The 24,072-nt window shown below is 38.5% G+C and overlaps 1 protein-coding gene across 2 annotated transcripts; it reads right to left on the bottom strand.

Annotated features, from left to right (window-relative positions):
- Positions 1 to 94: 94 nt before the first annotated feature.
- On the bottom strand, positions 95 to 22,857 carry NDUFV2 (NADH:ubiquinone oxidoreductase core subunit V2). 2 transcript variants are annotated; one of them, XM_075532715.1, is made up of 9 exons: positions 22,700 to 22,773; positions 19,932 to 19,979; positions 14,983 to 15,048; positions 13,406 to 13,468; positions 13,198 to 13,314; positions 8,292 to 8,460; positions 7,334 to 7,443; positions 5,963 to 6,039; positions 95 to 255 (listed from the first exon to the last, which is right to left on the bottom strand). In XM_075532715.1, the coding sequence occupies exons 2-9, from the start codon at positions 19,953 to 19,955 to the stop codon at positions 162 to 164; spliced, it is 720 nt and encodes a 239-aa protein (XP_075388830.1). In that variant the 5' UTR covers positions 19,956 to 19,979; positions 22,700 to 22,773; the 3' UTR covers positions 95 to 161. The 2 variants fall into 2 exon arrangements, with proteins under 2 accessions (XP_075388830.1, XP_075388829.1); XM_075532714.1 differs by lacking the exon at positions 19,932 to 19,979 and having other exon boundaries at positions 22,700 to 22,857.
- Between the last annotated feature and the right edge of the window lie 1,215 nt (positions 22,858 to 24,072).

Below are 24,072 nucleotides of genomic sequence, written 5' to 3'. Positions count from 1 at the left end.
AACGTTACTCTGCTGTTTTGCCATAGTACTTATATCTGCAAGCTGCTAGGCTACCCCAAGGTATACGCAGAACGCAATTAAATAATATAAAACGTTTATGAGGATTGAAGATATGTTTTATTTCTCAAGTGACAGACAACATATGTACAGTTGAATACAAATTAAAGACCTGCTTGTACACCAAAGCCAGGTCCTTTCGGTGGTTCAGTCAAAGTGGTAAGACCACCAGCTGGCTCACAAGAGAAGCGTCCACTCCTGAAACGAAAAGCATTAGTTTAGTGACCAGAAACTTTATCAAGTAACATTAAACAACATTTACTTAGCAAAAATATAATTATCATTTCATAACAGCTCAGGGTAAATATTTTTTACTTATATCTAGTATGGATTACTTAACTTAAAACATTTCAACTGCTATTAGATTTTATCTTCCTAAAATTAAATATGAAAAACAGGCATATCAATACTTACCAGGAACATGAAAAATGTAAAATAAAATTACAATGAATAGTTCTCATTTATTAAACAATGTACAAAACAAGTTTACTTAACCTCTACAATAATGCCCTAAGAAAAGTGGTAGTGGCCTTGATTTACAGATACAGTGATCAAGCCTTTGAAGATACACATCTCTCAAAGGCTTCGAGCTAAGAGCAATGGGAAAAATAATCCAACCCAGGAAGCTGTCTTTAAAAATGTTTTCATAAACTTAGAAAATGACATTAATTCTTTGTGTATTCTATTTTATTGAAATTGAGATATGTCTCTGTGAACATCAGGGAATACACACCTTTTAAATTCATTTTTGTATACTGTATCTGGAATAAACGAACTGGATTTCTTGAAGAATTTAAAGGAGGTCTCTTTAGAAAGTCAAAGTTCATCTTTATGTTTTTTTAATTTTAACAAATTTAGTGGTGTTAAGTTTCTACCACTACCCCATAAAAAAAAAAAAAACCCAAACCCTCAGGTAAGAGTGACCACCACAAGCATGAAGAAAATAAAACAAGAACAGCTCCCAGTGAAGGGAGAACGAAGAAATGCCACAGAGAAGTCACAAAGATATTTTTCTCAGGGAAGACTGCTCAATTTCCAACCTATAAGACCTGTGTTGCTGAACACTAGTTCCTATCATTTTTGCCCCTCTGACTTCCTGGTTTGATTAATTTACCTTGTCCCTGCCACAGATTTCACCTGCAGAATGTGTTGTTTGTGTCTTTTTACCCCTCCTGCTTTGCCCTTTACATTCTGCCATCAATCCTCTAAATCTGCTCTTTTGAGCAATAACAAATCACTTTTTGAGAAGACAGGAGGGTGGCACCACTTAATAATTTATGATGGATAAGTCAAGGAGTATTGCTTCTAGAATCCCAGTATATAAGTACCCGAATTTAATACAAAAGATAAGTTTAAACATGTCTCTAGAATCACTATGGCTGCAAACAAGTTCTCTCAGCAAAATACTTGTCTTAGTCTCATTAGGGTGCCTTAGGAAAAAACAAAACACCCTTTGTGCCATCTAAAAATACTATTTTGAGAGGTCAGAGCTAATATCAAAATTTTAACAAAACCTGTCATCTCCCTAAATCACTGACGCATTAAAACAAGTATATAGGAATGCTGTCCCACATAAACCAACAGGTCAAGTTTTTAAAGAAAATTAGGGAGATTCAAACATGAGCCAGGAGAAAGAAGACTGTCAATCTTGATGAACTGAGAAACTGACTGAAGTCCAGAAATTAGAATAATTATAGAATTAATTATCTTTAATGAGATATAGTTACTGAAGTTGAAAACATAAAGCATTTCTGTGCCATAAAGTACTGAGAGAAAATCATCTAGTCCAAAGAGCTTAATCACTCCATTCCATCAGCCTGTATCAGCAAAATCAAAGCTAAGGAAGGCAATTTTACAGAACAAATCATCACCGGGGATGAGCCGTAGGGAAGAGCTGCCTTCTCAATAATGATGTTAATTATGGGTATGAAACAAAACTTCGGGGACCTTTAATTACAGATGTACCATCAATTAAGAAATAGTGGCAAAAATTTATTAATAAGCAGAATATGAAATCTAAGAAAATTGGAAGTCATCAAAAATGAAATGGAACAAATAAAAATCACTATCGTAGGCAGAGGAGCTAACTGGACTGGTAATAGCCATTCTGAATCAGATTATCATAGGGTCTGGTAAGCTGGGAATGACAAATTGAAGAGAGGAATGGTGGTGCCTTCATTGTCAAGAATAATATTTTAAGATCTGTCCTGATGTACTGTGCTGTCAGTGATAGGATCTTTCCAAAAAGGAATATTGGTAAGTAAGTTTTTTTCAATTTTATGTACCATTTACTAATACCAAAGATGAAGAAATGAAAAATGTTTACGTCTTTAAGTTTGAAATCGATCAAACTTGCAATCAAGATGCACTGATTATTTATTGGTGATTAGAATGTGAAATGTTTGAACAAAAATGAAAGATAGTTGGGGAAAAATGAGCTGATACCAAGGGCTCAAGCAGAAAGCAAATGTTTGAGGATGATGTCAACAAATGTACAAAGGTATTTGACACAATGGATGGATGTATGGATTGTGATAAGAGTTGTGCAAGCCCTCTATAAAATGATTTTTTAAATGAAATGTAGTTGGAAAATATGGCCTTCATAGAAATTATGCTAGAGATCAAAAGATTTTTTAAAAACCAACAATTCACTCACTGCAAATACTCTTAAACATCAAAGCAACAACTGTACACATAGACCTCACCAGATAGAATACATGAAGTTCAAATTGACTATATTAAGAAATTATGGAGAAGGACTTCCGGGAAGATGGCGATTGAGTAACACATACCAAAAGGACTCCGCTGAAAGCAGCCCAGGAGAGTAACTTAAAGGGAAATTCAACACTGCTGGATCTCAGGAGGAGCATCATAAAGTAGGCACAGATCTACAAGGTTTTGAAGGGCTGGGGGCTTACCACAGTGGAGGCCGGCTAGGGCTTGATCTTAGCCCCTCCACTGTCTTGACCTGAGCTGGGACCAGTTGGAGCCTGTGCGGTGAGGGGGTGGGGCTTAATCTGAACACAGCCACAGTTTGCCACTGCCTCAGGGCAGGGATTAAACTCTTGCAGCTCCTCGGGCAGGGATCGGTGTGGGATACAGAAAGATTTCTCCTAAACTGTCTCCCCCAAATATATGCCAGACAGCTGCTTGGGAATGACTATACTTGGAGGTCATCAGAAGTAGGTCAGGGGTTATTCTCCCTGAGAGCTATCAACCATCTAGAGCAAGTAGTCACCACTGTTTATCCCAAAACAAATAGGGCCCACTCCCTTCGGATAAGGATAGTAGTTGTTTGTTTCCTTGTAGGAGACACTGCCTCAGAGGTCAAACCCGCCCAAGGATGATCAAGGTTAGGTTGCCATCTTGAATCTAGGGTCCGCCCATCATGTCACACGTATAACCCCAATCCCTCCCCTTCCTATTGTGTGTATGTCCCTAGACCACCCCTTCTGATTACCTATGGTACAGCCCCTTCCTGTGAGGTATGTCCTCACCTGTAATTAGGGGGCTTGCATGTCCCCAGAGAAGATAAAAAGCCTGGGCTAGCATTAAATCTCTCTCCTTCCCCGTGGACCATCAAGCAGGGCAGAGGTGAGCATGCTAACATGAAACGTGCCTGACTCCATTTACTTCAATACTTCACTTCTATCTCTCCTGCTCTCTATAACTTTACTTTGATCTTTACTTATTATCGCTGTACAATTGCGCCTACCAGATCTATAATGTGTTAGGGGCTGGCTTCCCCTGACAGATTGGGGTTCAGCTACTTTGTTACTTTTATTTCCCTCTTCTCTCTATCCCCCCACAGTCTCGGTGGGCTGTGCAGGGTTTTTTTTTCTCAACAGTCACAGCCTTGGGACAGGGACTAAACCCTTGCAGCTCCACAGGTAGGGATGGGGTTCAGTTACATTGTTATTTTGTTTCCCTCTCTTCTCTATCCCGCCAGTCTCAGTGGGCTTACTTTTTTTTCTCTCTTTCCTGTTCTCTTACACTACACTGACTACCTCCAGGGCATTTACTCCTGCCTGCCACCCAGTTAGGTAAGCACCCACCCTGTGCAGCTAGCCCGAGGCTGGGAAAGCCCACCAGACTTCCACCAGGGGATAGTCCTCCCCAACTTCTTACCAGGGAATTATTGATTGTGTGGCTGGGGGAGTTTCTATTTTTCTTCTGTTGTCCCACTGACTGAGGGAACTTCCTCCCACCTCACGAGGCCTAAGGCAGCTTGGCCAACACTCCTAACGTTCCCAGCAGCTGCAGAAACCTCTGCCCAACCTCTGTAACACCAAAGCAGGAAATCCACCAACCTTCTGGGGCACTCCCCTGAGAGGGAAGCCACAGGAGGATAAAGTGGTAGGTTAATTCCATAGTGAAATTTGCTGCAGGAAGTTCAAAGAAGCACTCCTAGAAGTCTCCCAGAGAGAGCCAGTGCTCTTTGACTCCCTGGAAAATGGCACCTGGCTCCTCTAAAACAACGCAACACAAACAGCCATCAGCCCCAATGACCTCAATGAAAAAACAGGAAAAACAAAAGGCAATGACAGAAGATGTCCTGAACATAATGACATGCATAGAAGAAGCAGACATTGAGCTGCCAGGAAGAAATTTTCAGAATGCTGCTTGGAATCATACAGTATATGAAGGAAACAATACAGAAAAAGAATGAAATGATAGAGCAGATAAAGCACATACGCCAAAGGGAAATACAAGAGCTTAGGGAGGACATAACAAAAACCAGTAGCAGAAACACGGACCTTGAGAATCAATTGGAGGAAGCAGAGAACTGCACCAGTGACTTGGAGGACAGCCAAGCAGACTTAAAAGTCATCTGCAACAATAGTGAGAGAATTCTTGGAGGAAAACTTCCCCAACTTAAAGAATTAAAACCATTCAGGAGGCTGAAAGAACACCAGCTAGACTGAATCCCAAGAAGTCACCAAGGCACATAATAAACTATCCAATACGAGGAAAAGGAGAAAATCATGAGAGCAACCAGGGAAAAACAAGCAATCACATATAAAGGTTCCCAGAAAAGAATGCTGGAGAAGTTCAGTATCAGAAGTTTGCTCATAAGCAAGTTCAAGTTGCAGAAGGAAATTCAAACATGACCACAAGAGCTAAAATAAATCCTCAAAATAGAGAGCCCAGTTTCTACTCTGAAACACAGGTGTTGTGAGTCAGAATGCACAAAATGGCAGCTAGTGGTTTTTCGATCTGAAACAAAGAAAGTCTTGAAATGCTCTATACTGCTCAGCTCATATTAATAATAATTAGTGTGTAAGTATCACATTTAGAAATCCACTGGTAAAACAAAAAGCTTGCTGAGGAGAGAGAGCAGACTATGTCATGTAAGAAACCACTGAAAAACGTACTGAAATTCAATCTGGAAAAAAGATATGATAAACACAAGATAGCTATTTCAAGTAACTGAAGACCTGTCATTTGGAACAGGTATTAAAATGTTAGGTCCAAGGTATGAACTGGACCATTAAAGATAGAAATAAAATTTTTAAAAAGATGGAGATTAAAGGAGGATACACTTTGGATCAATTTTTTAACAGAATAAATTCTATTTATAAAACTCCGATAGGGTTTTAGTAATATGAATTTTTCTTTCTTGTGTTTTTTTTTAAGTAACTACCTACCCAAGGCTCCTTTCAACTCTTGTGAATTTAGTGTATGAAATTCCAAATTATGTTTAACATTAAAGACTCATTTAATTATTACACATGGGGAGAAGGAGTCAAGGAAGAGAATGTTTTGAAATTGTGATAGAAATAGTAGTTATGCTTGCAGTGACTGAACTATAGAATGATATGCTATTTATATTAACTCCCAATAAAATGGTTCTGAACAAAAATTAGTATGTATAAATAAAAGTATACTAAAAAAAAAAGTATACCTTGGCCCAGGTTTAGGACTTTTTCCAGCTTTAAGCTCGTCAATTATTTCTTCAATATCCTTAGGTGTCAAATCCTCCTAGGAAAATAATGCAATAATCATGTAAATAGCACTCCCTATGGTTGAAATCTGTATAAAACCCTAATACTGGCTAGTTTGTTCTCTGTAAAAGTTAGCAACAGGTGAATAACTTCTTTATAATATATACAAAATGTAGTATGTCTTTCGAGCTGCAGTACAAACATTTATCAAATTGCCAGGGGGATGCTGAAGATTTTTTTTTTAAGTTGAAGGAAGGGTAAACAAGTTTGGGAGCCTTTTGTTCTATATTCTACTTTGGTACGTAGTGTCCTAAAAGCTTCAAACTGTCACACTGGTCTGCATCCGTAACAAAGAAAAATGAAGTAAAACCAAGAATTATGGCAACAATCCAAAGAACTAATGGACTATGTGAAAAATTATGGTTCACAGCCCTAGAAAGGGAGTCTCAAAAGAGGCATAGTGAGCCCTTTAAGGAGTCAGACACATGAGAGCATATTCTTGGTAAGACTGTGTAGAGTCACGTAACATTCAAAGCAGCACAACTGTCACATCTTTGAATGGAGCAGTGCCATGTTTGAAGCTCTCTTCTCATTGCTATGTAAATTTGCCCTTACTCTGGGATGACTGAACCACCCCTCTTAAAACAAACAAACAAACAAATTCAATGCCACTGCGTCCATTCCTGACTCATAGCATTCCTATGAGGCACAAAAGAACTGTTCCTGTGGGTTTGGGGCTAGAACTCTCGTCTAGCAAGCCTTATCTTTCGCCCACAGAACAGCTGGTTGATGTCCAACTGCTAACCTTGCATGGCAGCTCAGCCATCAGGGCTCCTTTCAAACCAACTCTCCACTCACAAAAAACTCTTCACGACAGTCATCTTCATTTGCTGCATGTTAACTTTTAATGCTCACTGAAAAGTTTCCAAGCCTTTTCTTGCACTAAAGTACGACTAAATAAGAACATATTCACCTGTGGTGACTAAACTACAAATTCTTAAAGACACATAAACAGATCATGTATGTAATATAAGGACAGCCTAGATTACATTTTTCATATTTTCTTTTTTTTTTCTTTTAACCCTAACCCTAACCCTAACCCCATATTTTCAAAGTCTGTGTTGGTTTGTTTTTTAAGTATCCTTATTTTCTTAAGTTAAATGCAAAACTGCTTAAAGATAAAAATATATATTCTGGATATTTATCCTAATCATTTTTTTCTAAATGAACAACTCAAAAACAACTTGTATCTATAGAACTTATTTAAATATTTTAAAGTGTTTTTAAAAAGCTATCACACAACTTCAATTTATATTAAGTGGCATACTCACATAGTAGTGGTCATTGATTTGAACCATTGGTGCATTTACACAGGCACCTAGACATTCCACCTCTATAAGAGTAAACAGTCTATCAGGTGTAGTTTCCCCAACTTTTATTCCTAAAAATACAAATGATCACTGTCAGGATCAGGTTGAACTTTCATATAAAGAATGAAAACAAATAAAACAATGTTCAGATTGTAGATTAATATAAAGTGATTAAGAGAATTAAAAATTTTTTAAGCTGTGCAATTATACAATAACAATGTATCTAGTAGTTTTAAAGAGTTATTAAAAAGTACATGAAATCAAAAACTAACACTCAGTTATTGTAGGAATCTGTTTTGGGCTGGGAAGCACTCAGAGTAAACTTTACTTTCTGTTTTCTATACTTCCATACTGCCTAACTATTTGCATAGATACAACAACCATAAAATTAAGACACCTCCTTGTTTAACATCACTTAACATAGTCAAAATTCAGCTAACCACTACTTTTGTGGAAAGATGCCATCTTGTAAGTGCTATCATAGTACGATTTAGTTCAATTTCCATTACTGAAACATTCTTAGTATGTACTCTTCATCATTCCACAGATCCTTTGGGAGAATAATGCACAGAACAATTTTTATTTCGTACTTTTTGCTACTATACAAGAAGTCAAACTTAATTTTCTAAACAATTAAAAAATTTAAACTCCTAGAAACTTTTCAAATATACCTAATGATTGGAGAAAAAAGGGTTTTCAAATAAACTTAATAATTGGAAAAACTCAGTTCAGAAGCTGAAAACCCAGGAAGAATAAGTACACCAATGACAACTTAAAAAAAAAAAAGTATAGTAACAAAAATTTACCAGGAAGTACAGATCTGATAAAATAATAGATGTTGGAAATTTTAGGTAAAAATGTCAACTTAGAAAGATAATTTTATTTTTCAGAAAAGTTACCAATATAATGTATCCCATACCAAGCTTTCTTTGAATGGCCTCTAGTATGCTGTCAGAGTCTCGAAGCATGCAGGGTGTAGTAGTGCAGACCTGAATGTGGTACTTTCCAACAGGTTTTCGATTATACATTGTATAAAATGTTGCTACTTCATATACTCTCATTGGGGGTACTTGTAAAACTTCTGCAACCTGAAATATTAAGAAAAGTTTAAGTTATGATATTTATTCATTGAGATTGAGTTAATGTTTTGGCGAATACAATTTTAATATTGTCTCATTTTGGTAAAAACAGAAGTTCCTTAAAAACAGAAATATCATATAACTGTATATAAGAAAGCTTTACATTTTTGAAAGGCATATGACATTTAACACAGAACCCAATTTTACTTCTACCAAAGGATATTCTTTTCTTACATTATGAAAAATTTCTTCTGTGATCATTTCTTCTTTTTGTATTTCATAATGTGAATTTTCTAAATGGTAAAAATGTTTGAACCCCAATACATAAAACAATTTTCGTTTTTAAACTCATCAATATTTTTAACAAAGTCTTGATAGGACTGATGCTGTACTGTACATGCAAATGGTATGGAGAGAAAGGGCTGAGAAGCTGTATTTGACCATATTTGTTTACATACCTATCTACATTTAAATATGTAAACTGAAAACTTTATAAATCTATTTATGGGCCGGACCAAACCAAATTACCAAACTCACTGCCATAAAGTCAATGCCAAGTCATAGCAGCCTTATAGGGCAGGGTAGAACTGTCCCTGTGAGCTTCCGAGATTGTGGGAGTAGGAAGCCCCATCTTTCTACTGTGGATTGGCTGGCGATTCAGAATTGCCCACTTCTTAGATTGTAGTCCAATGCCTAATCATGACATCAAGGCCTCCAACTATATATACTTATGTGGGTACATACACCACAAACACTCCAGCATAATCAAAACACTACTCCTGTTTCATATCGCCAAATTCTTTACAAAAGTTCAATCTTACAGTCTAGTACTTTACATTTAATCTAAGCATCTAAAGAAAGTAACCACTTTGGCACAGTAAAGGACCACTGCTACCATGGCATAACTTTCTTGCTCAGGACAAGCCTGTTATGGAAAGTCAGGCTTGCTAACTACCTGATACTAATATATACACAATCAATCATGACTATGATCCTGGCTGTAACTTCCAATCTAACATCAATAGCAACTTTTGAGATTTGATGTCTAATATGCCTATTTATTTATGTCCTTATCATGACATAAAAGCTCATGAAATGGTATTTGAAAACCTCACTGCCATCGAATTGATGCCAATTTAAGAGTGACCCTGTAAGACAGAGTAGAACTGCCCCTGTGAACGTCACAGACTAACTCTTTATAGGAATAGAAAGCCCCATTTTTCTTCTGTGCAGTGGCTGGTGGTTTCAAACTGCTGACCTCCCATACAGCAGCCCGATGTGTAACCACTATACCACTATGTCTCCTTGAGATGACAAGTATGTTGAACTCCCCCTTTCAGGAACTCCAAAGAAAATGTATTCTCAAAAGACATCTAATCTTAGCTTACTTATGAAAGAGAAGCAACTGATATTTATTCCAGCAATAAAAACTAGATAGGTACCTATGAATCTAGTGAGCGCTCAAAATATACGTTGAAACCCCACCATTAGAGATTTTAATTTCTGTATCAATTGATATGATCGTGTGATTTCCCTTTTTTATTAATATGGTAAGTTACATTGATTACATTTTGAACACTGAACCAGTATTAAATCTGATGCCGGTGTGTCAATTTCAGGTCATGGCAACTGAATCTGTGTCACAGTAGTACCACGCTCCATAGGAGCTGTAGTCAAACAAAAATCCAATGTCAGCCAGGGCTTCTGCAGCACCTCGAGGTGGTTTCAAACTGCCGGTTAGCAACCACATGCAACACTTACACCACTCAGGAACCTTGGAGATTTCAAATTTTTTGTTCAGAGTGAGGCTGTGATGTTTAACATGGAAAAGTTCTCACAGGGCTCTGGCACGCATCTCTCTATACTTAGTGATAGTTACTGAAGTAATAAATGAGCTTTGGGATCTTGTTTTCGTTGTAGGGTGGAATTGTTTCTTTTTGGTTTTGTTTTGGGGTTTTTTTGGGGGGGGGGATACGAGAGAAACAAACAGTGACATTAAAATAAAATCTCATATAAAGTGGTAAGTCTTTTCCTTTTTTATTTTATTGGAAACTCTTACAGATATTATAACAATCCATAATTCAATTAGATCAAGCATAACTGTACAACTGCTGCCACATCATTTTCAAAATATTTTCTTTCTTCTTAAGCTTTGTCAGCTCCCCTTTATCCACTCCCACCCTCACTCTACCACCCCACAGTAACCCTTATTGTTATAACCTCCCCTAGTAACCCTTATTATAATACATATTATTACTTGCTGTACTTACACCAGCCAATATATCTGTTTATTTGCAAGTCTGTTACTCACTGGTGAGTTAAACAGTCATCATTGTTATCGGTCCTCCCCACCCCCTTTCTGTACCTCAGGGAATCATTACTCCTGTAACTATTTCTTTATTTCTTTTTTATTAAAAGATCATTTTATTGAGGGCTCTTACAATTCTTAAAACAACTCATACATCAATTGTGTCAAGCACTTTTATACATGTTGCCATCATTCTTTTCAAAACATTTCCTTTCTATTGAGCCTTTATTATCAGCTCCTCTTTTTTCACCTCGCCCCCTACCCTTGGGACCCTGTGATAAATTATATTATTATTTTCCTATCTTATACTGACCACTCTCTCCCTTCCCACATGGTCTGTCGTTTGTCTTGATCACATTCTCTGTATGCAGATTCTTTCCTGTACACACCCAATTCTATGAAATGCAGTCACCTTATTTTCTTACTACTTTAATTTCCTCTTACTAGTTTAATTTTACCACTCAGCACGACTTCCATCAGGTATGCATTGTGAAGGAACTTCAAAAAGCTCATGGATAAATTTCATTATCTTTTCATTCCATCTGCCCACAAACTTTTGGAAGCCCCTTTGTATAAAATTGTGAATTATAAACAGAAAGAGTTGTTGTTTAGGGGGTACTGAGTCTATATCAATGGTGGTAAAATCATTTGGAAGAGTATAATCAATGGCCCTGAATTAATTATACAAGTAGTAGTTGTAGATTGGAGGATGTTTTGTATATTTTTGCCACAATTAGAAAAGATATAATTACATGAATAACAATGAGTAAAGAAAGAAGAAAATGTTCTAGAATTGAATATGGTGAAAATTCTACAAATCTTCATTAAAACATTTTTTTTGTATTGAATTATTGAAATGTGGGTAAAGTGCTACTAAACTGTCAATTCAGACTCATGGTGACTCCATTGGGTTTTCAAAGCCGTGGCCTTTAAGAAATGTGATCATCAAGTCTTCTAATAGCGCCTCTGGATGGGTTCAAACCACACAACTTTTCGTCAATAATTGAACAGTTAGGTGCCTAACCAGGGACTCCGCTTATAGGGTACTGTATAAGAGATAGTAAGTCCAGAATATTTAAAAACCCCAGGCTCAAAACTATTGTGTAGCATGGCTAGTACTAAAATTCACATCTTTTAGCTCTAAATCACATATACTTTCCATTGTATCATGCAGGCTTATTAGTTGTGTGGCTCTGATAAGAATCAAGTATATGGTTTTTAATAACTATACACTGTGATATAGTAAAACCTGCAAAAGGTAAAACTTAGGTAAGCCTGTCAGAAAGAAACTCAAAGGTTTCCCAATAAAATACACAATACAAAAGTGGTAAGATTCTGCCCTGTTAAAGGTGGAAAGCTTGCAAGACTTAGAAAACAAAGCAGTCACATTATGTTCTGACTCTGACGTGTTTTACTATATAGTAAACACTATTAGAAAACAGTGAATCTTAAAATATAAATTACCTAAATTTAATATAAATGGGTCACTCATAGTAGGCTGCTGATTCTAAACTGTTATAATTAAATGGCTTAAATACTGTATTATTATGGATTTTAAAAATTGAATTTAAAAGTTCCCCCAAGAAGTGTATGATATACTCACAGTAGATATTTTTCATTTAAAAAAATGCTTAATGATAAATTTTAAATACATTTTAATAAAGTAGTTCATATATTAGTAGTAAACAAGTGAACTCTAATCCCAGGATCAGCATAAGTTACAAGTGCTTACTCTGTGTCAGATATGCACTATAAACTTTAAAATATACTACAAACACAAAATACTTTAACTTACTCCTCATAGCAATCCTGCCTGTTAGGTATTAGTATCACCTTATGTTTTCTTCCACATGAAGAAACACAAGCTCAAAGAAAAAGTGAAAAAGCTTTCCCAATCAACAATCAACCCAAACTTTCTCCCAAGGGTTGGCTGGTGGTTTGGAATTGCTGACCTTGTGGTTAGTAGCCCAGTGAATGACCCACTTCAGTGGGGCGCCTTTTGTCAGCATTAACTTAAACTTATCATGTTTAAATCTATCTCCCACTAGCTTGAACTGATGTTTTAGGGAGAGGGGGTACGGTGGTGTTTACATATAGCATTAATTTTCAGAGCATCTTGACACCAATGTATACACACTTGTACACTTTATCGATATCATAGCCATTTTATCTTTAAAAGGAAACACACAAAATATCCTCTTTCACTGTAATATGGCTGTCTGAACTATTCTGCAAGGATAAACAGTTCTGCCTTTTCAGTTCTCCACATTACTAGGGGGAAAAGCAAAAACATGAGTGTAATTCTTCTATGAAAAACATAAATTCCTAAAGGGTTTCAAACACTTATATATTCTGACATTATGATTCATCCGATGTCTACGAAAAGAAGTCACCATGTTAAGTCTCTCTCATTTCAAGCTAATGCTAAAATGTGATACCTTGTTCATAGCAGAGATGGGCAGCCATCCATTCTGTCTCTGAGCTAGATCCAGGACTGGAAGTACAGCTGCTGCCTTATGGCCTTCTGGATAGTTTTTTACAATTCCCTCTATTCTCTGCATTAAAAAAAACCAACAATTCCGTTTTATACATCTGCAAGATGCTAAATAATTTACAGGTTAATTATAATGCTAATTTAAGTCATACCTTATAGTTTTCTGGTGTGAAATCAAATGGAGTATCTGGATTATTCTCAGGAGTATCTCTGTGCTATACAAAGGAAAAAAATCCTTCAAAAATATGAATAACTTCATACATTGCGATACTTTAACTGTTAATCTCTTCACTTTAATTTCAACATAAAACATATCAATTTATTCTTCCATCAAAAAGATCTGTTAAACTAATGACTAAATACACAACTGCTGACAGATGGAAGTAGAAGACCAAATTTACTTTAGCAGATTTAAAAGTTGAAAATAGTAGTTTAAGACCTAAAACACAAGCCCAACATATATATATATATATATATATATATATATATATATATATATATAAAAAATCTAACTTCATTAGAGAATAGGATTTTCTAATGTAATTATACAAGCACTCAGATATTGCATGCCTTATGAAAATTACGGCACAATTTTGATGTGAACATATATATATGTATATGTATATATATATATTTTTAAGAATGTATCAGGTTGTCAAAGGAACCTGGCTCTAAGAGTCTAAGACCCATCAATTTAGGAATGATACAAAATTAGGGAAAGTCAAAAAGCACCATCACTTCCCCACAAGCTTTCCACAATCATTAACTAGACAACAAGAAGTTTTATTTTTTCTCCTTAAAAAGAGCACAGCGGACTATCTTGAAAACCTGAAAACAAATTGCATATCAACGTGAAAAAGCAGTGAGATTAACACTGAGATTAGAACATCCATCAATGCTTTATATGCATGCAGAGTACAGACTGAATCTCGACACTGCTGCTTTCAAGTTCATAAACCAACAGAAAGAAAAACAAACTCTAGAAAATGACCTCAAATATGTAGCCAATGTGCTATGTGTTTAGACAAAAAATATAAAGCATAGAGCAGACATCTACTTCTCCACAGAATGGCTGGAAAAAACTCAGTTTACAAAATTACAGGCCTTACCCTAAATATACAAATCACTAAATTGCCTGTAAAATACACGAGATGAATCTCTGAAACCATATTGTGTCAGAGAATGAGAATATATTATGTTATCCTCCCTGGATATAAATAGGAAAAAAATTAAAAGCACTATTTATAATGTAATTTTTGAGACTTATCATTTGGGCTGGGAAGCCAACTACCTAACCTATTCCTACAATTAATACCGGAATAAAAAGTGACAACACCAACTGCTTATGTTGTCACTACATCCCTACAATCTACAAACTTCAAATGAGTGACATTTTAAGGTCCCCTTTAGCTCTAGCTTCAGAATCTTCAGTGACCCAACGTGATTAATTTTTAAGGATCCAAAGTTATGGCTAGATGTAAGTTCAGGATTCACAGTAATTTCATCAAAAAGTACTCTAAATTTTTATTTCCATTTGCCTAGGTTCCAATCTATAGTTAACAGGTTTAAACTGGCACCACACATCTTTTAAAAATAATTTAATATTATTTAAAAACCTACAAAGGCCAATATAAACCAAAGACACTGGCGTTTAAGAAAATGTGGATAGTGGGTTCCCCCAAATTGCCAGGTCTTTGGACTGTACAGAAATGTAAGCATTCTTACTTACCACAAACAAGGCTCCCCCAGCTCCATTATGCACAGCTGTCTTGTGAAAATTCCTTATATGGCGTCCCTAGAAATGAAAAATGTTGGTTTTGGTAAAACACAAGCCTTAAGAATATTTTCATTAAAGAAATATTTTCCAATCCCTCATTAAAAACAATAGAATAAATTTTAAAACAATCGAATTAATGTACAGAGTAAAAGATTATAAGACATATATGGTCCAACACTTTATACTCTGGCCCAACTCTTATTTCAAGAGCAGTGTATGGAAATGGAGGTCCAACCATGGTTTTGTCATGCCTGTAAGGTCACATTAAAGATTTGCTGGCGTAGTGGCTACACCTTGGGCTGTTATCCGCAAGGTATGCAGTCCGCAAGCAAAAAGACAAGGCCTTCCACTCTATTACAGTACCGGAAACCCCGAGGGGCAGTTCTACCCTGTCCAATTGGGTCTCCATGAGTCAGAAGAGTCAAAAATTGACTCGATGGCGGTGAGATTTGTTTTGGTTTTTCCGGTCGCATTAAAAAGTCAATGGTAAAACTGAGATCATAAGCCACTATCTCCTGAGCTGTGTATATAGAGTCTTTCTACTATACTGTCAGGCTGCACATTACATTACAGCACTTTGTCTTCTGCAGCTGCCCTTTGAAATGTTCCGTTCAGCTCATTTACTTCATTTCTTCCCTTTGTTTAGCTGCTCAGACACCGAGAGCAAGTTTCAGTCTCTTCTGACATCCAGTTTGATCTTTTCTCTCTTATGTGTCTGTTAAATGACCTTTTGCTTTCTTCATGTGTGTTGCTTTTGATGTCATCCCACGGTTTGTCAGGTATTCTGTCAATAGAGTTCAATGACTCAAATCTATTCTTGAGATATTCTTGAAATTCAAGAGAGATACGCTCAAGGCCATATTTTGGCTCTCGCAGACTTGTTTTCAATTTTCTTCAACTTCAATCTGAACATGGTGTCTTCCATAGGCAACTCCTGGCCCACTTTTGGCTGAAAACGGAGTTTTTCCAACCTCTCTTCCCACAAGCTTTCTGGCAAAGTTCACGTGCACAACTTGTCGATTAAGTTGCTGAAGAAAAAGGTACTCACCATGAAGTTGCTGCTCTTGCAAAACTCCATCATGCGGTCTTCAGCTTCACTTGTCGCCAAGGCTGCATTTCCCAGCCATTGTGCCTTCCTCTGTGCCCACGTTTTCTAGTCATTAATAACCGTCAACGCACTTGATTGCATGATTGATCAACTGCAGACTGAAGAAGTTGATAGAATTCTTCAAATTCTTCATCACTAGCTTTAGTGGCTAATGTACAGATCTGAGTAACTGTATTACTGTAATTAGATTTCCTTGAACACAGGCAGATGTAATCTTATCACAGGCAGCATTGATACAAGATAGAGCTTGAAATGTTCTTTTCCCCATTGAATGGGACGTCATTCCTCTTGAATTTGCCATTCCTTGTGTAGTAAAACTCATGATTGTCTGATTCAAAATGGCCAATACTAGTCCATTTAAATTGACTAATGCCTATAATACTTATGTGTTCCAATTTATTTTCACAACTTACAACTTTCCTAGATTCATACTGAATACATTCCATGTTCTGATTATTAAGAGATGTCTCTTCTCATTTTCAGTTTGTCGCATCAGCAAATGAAGGCCCCAGAGGCTTTCTTCCACCCACATTATGTCCCACCCTCCTTTGTGAGGCTGCTCTTCCCCGGTTGTAGTGTGAGCGCCTTTCAACCCAGGGGGCTCATCATCCAGCACTCTTCCCTGATAATGTTCTGCTGCTATGCACAGTGTTTCCAGTATACCCAAGAACAGACTCCGCACAGGAACAAGCTGTCCGTTTCTGAGTGATTAGCCATGAATTCCTTATGAATAACAGTAGGACACTGTCTGCAGGATGAGTGATAAATCATTGATTTCAAGACAATAGAGGAGGACGGTATCAGCAGAAAGATACAGCAAGGAGCTTCACCTGTGATGTTACCTTCATAGGAAACAAGTGGACATTCAAGTGTTTATTATACTTTTCAGGTCTTTTGTGGTTTAATTGCATAATAAGCTAAGTGAGTTAGTTTATATCTAAGAAGAAATTCAAGTTTTTAATTTTTACTCAATTCTTCTCAAATTGCTTCAGGATCAATCTGTGTAGTAAATACAAAGTTATAATTATACTACCCTAATTCACTTTTCTGTAGCATGGACTGAGATAAATAAACACAAAATTAAGATAGATTATAATCAATAATACACTCAGCATTAAACTCTGAAAAAAGTGAAAACAATTTTACAAACTGAAGTTTGTGACAGCCCTGTGTCAAGCAAGTCTACTGGCACCATCCTTGTGTTTCTGTCACATTTTGGTAATTCTCGAAATATTTCCAATGTCTTTATAATGCTGTTGCACATTTAGAAGAGTACCCAGGCCCTGCCGACACGTTGATCCAGGCTCATTCTCACCGCCACCGATTCCATTCCAATGCATGGCGACTTTATAGAACAGAATATAACTATCTCTATAGGTTTCCACGGCTGTAAATCTTTACAGGAACAGCCAGCTTCATCCTCATCCTCTTCACTGAGCAGCTGGTGGGTTTGAACCACCAACCTTGCTGTTAGCAGTCCAATGCTTACCTGATAGTACCATCAGAGCTGTTATATTGTGGGATTGCAAACAATGTCAAGACACAAAATTTATATGAATTGCTGAATGGAAAATTAATTTGATATATAAATTTTCACCAAAAACAAAATAAAAATGTTTTAAAATCTACAGTGAAAAGATTAGCTTAAGTTTTTTTAAAAAATTGAATCATGGGGCTTCAACTGCTTGCAAGCTTGGATACAAACATTGATTGTTTTAATAAGCTAAAGCAGATAGGCAGATTTGGGAAGCAATGAAATGTTACCACAAAATATGAGAGGAAATAAAAAAGAAAGCACTACACAGAGCAACTCTACTTTTCTGACTGTAAACACCATCCCCAATCATAAGGGTAACACATAAGTTACCTTCCATAAGTAGAGTTATTACCGCAACAGACAAAATACCAACATAATTCAACTGTTCATTGCCAGAGTATATTTTTATAATGTGTATCTTACCATGTGTATTATTTATGAACATGATTATATAGGGCATGTCTTACCCCAAAGACAAAGAGAAACACAAGGATTTATAAAGGTATTGATAATAGAAGACAATAAAAACAGAAACTAAAAGAGAGATTTGACTTATGTCAGCACCAACTTAAGAACTTCAAGGATCCCCAGTGGAGCTGTCGGTAAGAAGTTCAAAAGCACCAGCAGCTCCTCTGGAGAAATAGGAGGCTATCTGGTCCCATAAAGACAGAAGTGGAAACCCTATGTAGCATCGTTAAGTGGGACTCAACTCAATGGCAGCGGGTGTGGTTTGTTTCTGTTTTTTAAAAAATGTATCTATATTTAAATTAATTTGTAGTATTTATGTCAGGCACTTCAATAAATGAATAAACAAAATATTGAAATTTTTAATCAGTGTCTTTACACTGATTGATGGGCCACTTGGATTCAATTTTACATAGGCAAAAGAGTCTTTCAGAAATAATGTTAAAACTAGATAAAAATTTAACTAGGCTTGAAGAGTAGGTTGACTTTTTGCCCTTTCCCATTACACTCTGAAATGTTAATACACTAAGTGAATGTCAATGGGAGAGTTTTAGAATTAATAACATGTCCTCATATAATGACCATTCTAGGTTATTCTTTCAGCAGAATGCCTCAGATGGGACAAAGACCCACATAGCCACGGAAACTGGCAGTAAATCGAGTGGTTTTATTTTAAGCACTTCTTTTTCTTATTTTAAACATTTTTAAAATACTTATTTTAAATATAACCTTTTTACAGATTCATAATAACCTATGGCTAGTTATTATTTCCATTTAAAGAAACTGATACTTATTACTTATCTTTCAATGACAGAAACAGATTTTTAGTTCAAGCCCTCTGAATCGAAGTCCTATGCACCTTCTACATCTCTTTTGTGTTTATCATTTGCAGTAGTAACATTAATAAATCCAAGGAAAAAAATTTAATTTTCCACCCACTTCACCTAAAAAAGGGGAAAGGGGACCTTTAATGAGATTTGGTGAGTTCTACTGTAGTGGTTACACGCTGTGCTGCTAACCAGCAGTTCAACCGTTTAAACGAGCAGCTGTTCCAAAGGAGAAAAACAAGGCTCTCCACACTGTAGAGTTAAGAGTTTCAGAAACTCACAAGGGCAGTTCTACCCTGTCCTGTAGGGCCCTATGAGTCAGATATCAGTGCGTTTGAATTTTGAGTTTTTATTCTTTCTTATTTTTGAGTTTTTATTCTTTCTTAGCATTTTCCACTGTTGCTCACACGGTAGCAGCCAACTCTGCTACCTTTCAGTTCTATCAGCTTGTACAGTGAAAGGCCACATCGAGCCAGAAGCACTTTTAACAAGGTCAAGGAAGCTGTAAGACAAAGCTAACAAAAGCAGTAACCTAGTGAGCCAAACTAAGAAGGCTAAGATCAGGCAACTGAAAGTCCTTTCCTTTATTTAGTAGCCAACTGAAGTTGTTACCTAACATTTACAGATGGTTTCCAAGATGTGCAATGGGGCTTTTAAAAGTTTATGGAAAAGTAGAATTAAACGATAATGGAATTTTCCTAAAGTGGGAGATATCACCCCACTGGGGGGGACGGGACGGGGACTGGAATGATTAGTGATTGGGGAGTGGGAGAGAACAGGTTTGCAAAATAGGTACTTACACGCGATACACTGAATCGAGGACTACAGTACAAAGTTTGTCAATACCAGGGGGGTGGCTGAGTAATTTTTCTTTTCTTTTTTTCTGAAAAGGGGGTAGCACATCAAATAAGTTTGGAACTCTATGTGTTCGGGCAAGGGGATGACAAGACTTTGTTTCACATACTTTGGACGTGTTATCAGGTGACATCAGTCACTGGCGAGGAACATCAGGCTTGGCAGAGTCAGTGAAAAGGGAAAAAAAGAAAATCCTTCAATGAGATGGACTGACACCTTAGCTGTAACACCAGGCTCAACCACAACTACTGTGAGGCTGGCACAGGGTCTGTTGTCCTAGGTCCACTCGGAGTTAGAACTGATTCATCAGCAATTACAAAACAAGAATGAATTGAGCTTGCTTCCATCCTTTCTACTAATAGACAAATTCTGATTTTCACCATCTCTCACCTAGGGTTCTGCAACAGTCTCTTAACCTTCCACTCCCTGACTCAAGCGCCAATCAAGCCCATCCCAGATGGGTCTTGTCAATAACAGAAACCGGACCTGTGCCTGTGCTGCTGAAAGCTCTTCACCGCCTCTCCGAGACCGTCACTCTTCAGCATAACATGTACGAAGCTCCACAATCTGGACTCTGCGCACGTCTCTACTTCATCTCATACACTTCACCTTAACAGTTAGTGCACTGTCGGAAATACTGCTCTGAGTGTAGTTCTTTGGGTAGTGACAAGAAGCACACAGCCTATGTGAACATGAGGTCATCGAGATACAGGAGGTTCAATGCACAAGGATCTTGGGTCCAGGACGTTCCATTCCTGGCGCTTGCTAGTAACGAGTCCCTTCTCCTAAATTCTGAGGGCTCATTTTATACAGAGCAGGATGGCACACCAGGGACTCTTGTTTGCAATTACTCACTCACAGGGAACCCTGTCAGTATCTTCTCCCACCTTCTTACCAGACCCATGCAGGGAAAGGTCTTTTGGTGGGAGTTGAGACACTTTGGCTAGAATAGCAGTTCTCAACCTGTGGGTTGCAACCCTATGGGGAGGGTTGAACGACCCTTTCACAGGGGTCACCCATTCATAACAGTAGCAAAATGGCAGCTATGAAGTATGAATGAAAATAATTTTATGTTTGGCGGGGTAGTCACCACAACATGAGGAAGGGTCGCTACATTAGGAAGGTTGAGAACCACGGGGCTAGAAGAACCACCTTAAATAATGCATTGACCCTACAAGTGGAGTCCAGCAACATTGTTGGCTTGAAGCTTCTCACACCAACCTTTTCCTTGCCCTCTCCAATTCATCCAATATTAAAATGTAGTATCACCTCTAGAAATGTTACTAACTACCACCTCCAGAAAAAAAAAAATCTTATCCCATCTTCAAACCACATTGGATTCATATCTTTGGACTGTCCAGTTCCAGGGGTCCTCAAGCTTTTTAAACAGGGGACCAGTTCACTGTCCCTCAGACCCATTAGAAGGCCGGACTATAGTTAAAAAAAAAAAACTCCAAAAAATTCCTATGCACACTACACATCTTATTTTGAAGTAAAAAAACAAAAGGGGGAAAAACACCAGGAGGCGGGCCAGATAAATGTCCTCAGCATGTGGCCCTTGGGCTGTAGTTTGAGGACCCCCCCCCCCCCAGTTAAACAAAACAAATGCACTGCCATTGAGTCAAGTCTGACTCATGGTTAGTGACCTTAAAGGACAGAATAGCAGGGCCTGCTGGGTTCCCAACTAGAAAGCTTTAAGGAAGCAGAAGCTTCATTTTTACTCCTGTGGCTGGACTAATGGGTTCGAACTGCTGACCTACAATGCGTAGTCCAATGGCCCAGCTACCAACCAAAAGACTGGAGATTCAAAACTACCCACAAGTGCCTTGGGAGAAAGGCCTGGCAATTTGCTTCTGAAAGATCACAGTATGAAAATCACTACAGAACACAGTTCGACAAAACATGAAGTCACCAGCGTCCCACTACAAGCAAGTTTTGCTTTTTTCACTCATCTCTAACAATTTTTACCATTATATCACATTTACCCTCTTACATGAGACTACCATCCAAGATCTCTCATCTATATCATGGAGGACATAGTACCAACCTCATGGGAATGCCAATATCTTATCGAGATATTGAATGTAAATATTTCACAGTGCTTGGCACATAAAAAGTGGTCAACAAATCTTACTTCCACTGTTCCCTGCAGTCCAGCAGCCCTCCAGTAAACGATAAACTCCAAATTGGAATATTCTCATTTTACAAGGCCGAGAAAAGGTGAGGACCCAAACACAAACCGCAGTCCAAACTCGGGTCGCTAATAAAGTCCCGAATTCAGTCTGTCCAATACACACTAACTCGATTTCACCTTCTTAACAAAACTTAAGACTACAAAAACACACCGACGGTCACCGAGTCTTAGTGAAACCCTACGGAGTAGGTTTAAAGAGGCTGATGGGTTTGAACCATCGACCTTGAAGTTAGCAGCGCAGAGCCGAGCACAGCGCTGTAAAATGTTTTCACCCGGTTTTGAAAATGTTTTTAAAAACGAACTTAAGCCAGAGCCTGCAGCCTGGCGGGTGTTTTGGCGCATGCGGCCACCTTAGGCACCAGTTCACCGCTCTAGATATGCAGACTGTCTGCTGCTCCTGGGACCCACCGGGCTCCTCTTTCATCTCCCCTGCACCCAAGCTAACGGCCAAGCCCCCAGTCTTGCGGGGGCCGCCCGACCCCGGCCTCCGTCACTCGGCCGAGCCTCGGGCGGCGCGCTCCCTCCGCTGGGGCCTCGGCGTCAGTGACGGGGACGCGGGCGAAGGCCACAGTGTCCTTGCCCTCCGGGCCGGGCCCAGAGCCCTCCAGCGCCGGGCACACAGGAAGCACGGCCGCAGCCAGAAGGGCGGCGGCCGAGCACGAGCTCGGCGCGATCTCCCTTACCCACGGGGCGCCGAGGCCGGCGGCCCCCGCCCGGAAGACCGCGGAGAACATGGCGGGCCACGCAGCTGGTCTCTCCCCACAGGGGCGGGCGGAGACTCCGGAGCGAGCTCGGAGCCCACGCACTGCGTGCGCGCTCCCGAGTCCGGCTCCGCCCTCTCGGGAGGGGCGCCTCCCTACCGACCGCAAGAGCGCGCCGGCCGGCGGGAGCGCGCGGGGCAGGCGGGAGCGCGCCGGGGGGTGGGGGGAACGTCCGCAGGAGAGGGGCGGAGCGACACGTGGCCAAGGTCTTCCAAGGTCAGCCCAGGGGTTAACGCTGGAAAGGAAGTATAGGGAGCTAGCCAGAGTGAAGGTGCAAAGAACAGAGCAAAACAACCCACCTTTTAGAGATGTGCGCTGACATGTTTTAGGGTGTGACACTTGGAATCTGTTTCAGAATAAAGGGGAACGGGAAATATAAAGAAAATAAGATTGGTTATGCAGGACTTCTTACTACTATTCTCTGTACTTTGGGGTATACTAGAAAATTTCCATAATAGAGTTAAAAAAGCAAACATCACTTCATCACTGATGTTTTCTTGGTCATCTCTGGAAGTTCCAAGTATTTGTCCAGTAACTGTTGTTAGTATGCACAGCGCCATTTCCTACTGTGGAGAGTTTACCAGGAGTTTTGGCCACGTGAATTTTCCCTTCACTGTTTTCTGTTGTCATATCCTGTGTCTGGCCCTTGTTTTTTGCCCACTTTCTTTCCCGAAATAAACTTGTGAGTAGTTTCAGGAATTTTCATAGTAACACAGGAATTTTTTAATGGTATCCTTTGTTCAAAATTTCTAAAATATTCTGTTGCAACACCTTGTAAACCATATTTCCAAATGACAACTCAGGATACCCCCCATTCACTGGGAATCAACACCAAATGCCTTGGTTCCCATTTATTTGCTTTTTTAAAATCTTAGTTCAACTCTCTTAAATAATCTTTGGGATTCCCCTTTAAAATGGAAAACTATGATTCACTGAAACTATTAGTGTAAATGACAAATAGACCACCTGCATCCCAAACTCCACAACCCTGAAGAACTAGACGATGCCTGATTACCACTACCAACTCTTCTGGAAGGGATCACAATAGAAGGTCATGGGTAGAATGGGAGGAAATGTAAAACAAAACTCAAACCCAAAGAAAGACCAGACTTACTGGTCTGATAATGAATGGCATAACCCCAGAGACTGCAGCCATTAATTACCCTTCTAACCTGAAACTCAATTCTCCTCGGGGGCTCACCTTTCAGCCAAATAGTAAAGAAGCCTAAGGAGCTCTGGTGGTGATATGGTTACATGTTCTGCTATGATCTGCATGGTCAGCAGTTTGAAACCAT

The sequence above is a fragment of the Tenrec ecaudatus genome, chromosome 15 (assembly GCF_050624435.1).
Source record: "Tenrec ecaudatus isolate mTenEca1 chromosome 15, mTenEca1.hap1, whole genome shotgun sequence".
NCBI classification, from domain to species: Eukaryota; Metazoa; Chordata; class Mammalia; order Afrosoricida; family Tenrecidae; genus Tenrec; species Tenrec ecaudatus.
This window is presented reverse-complemented; position numbering and strand designations above follow the sequence as displayed.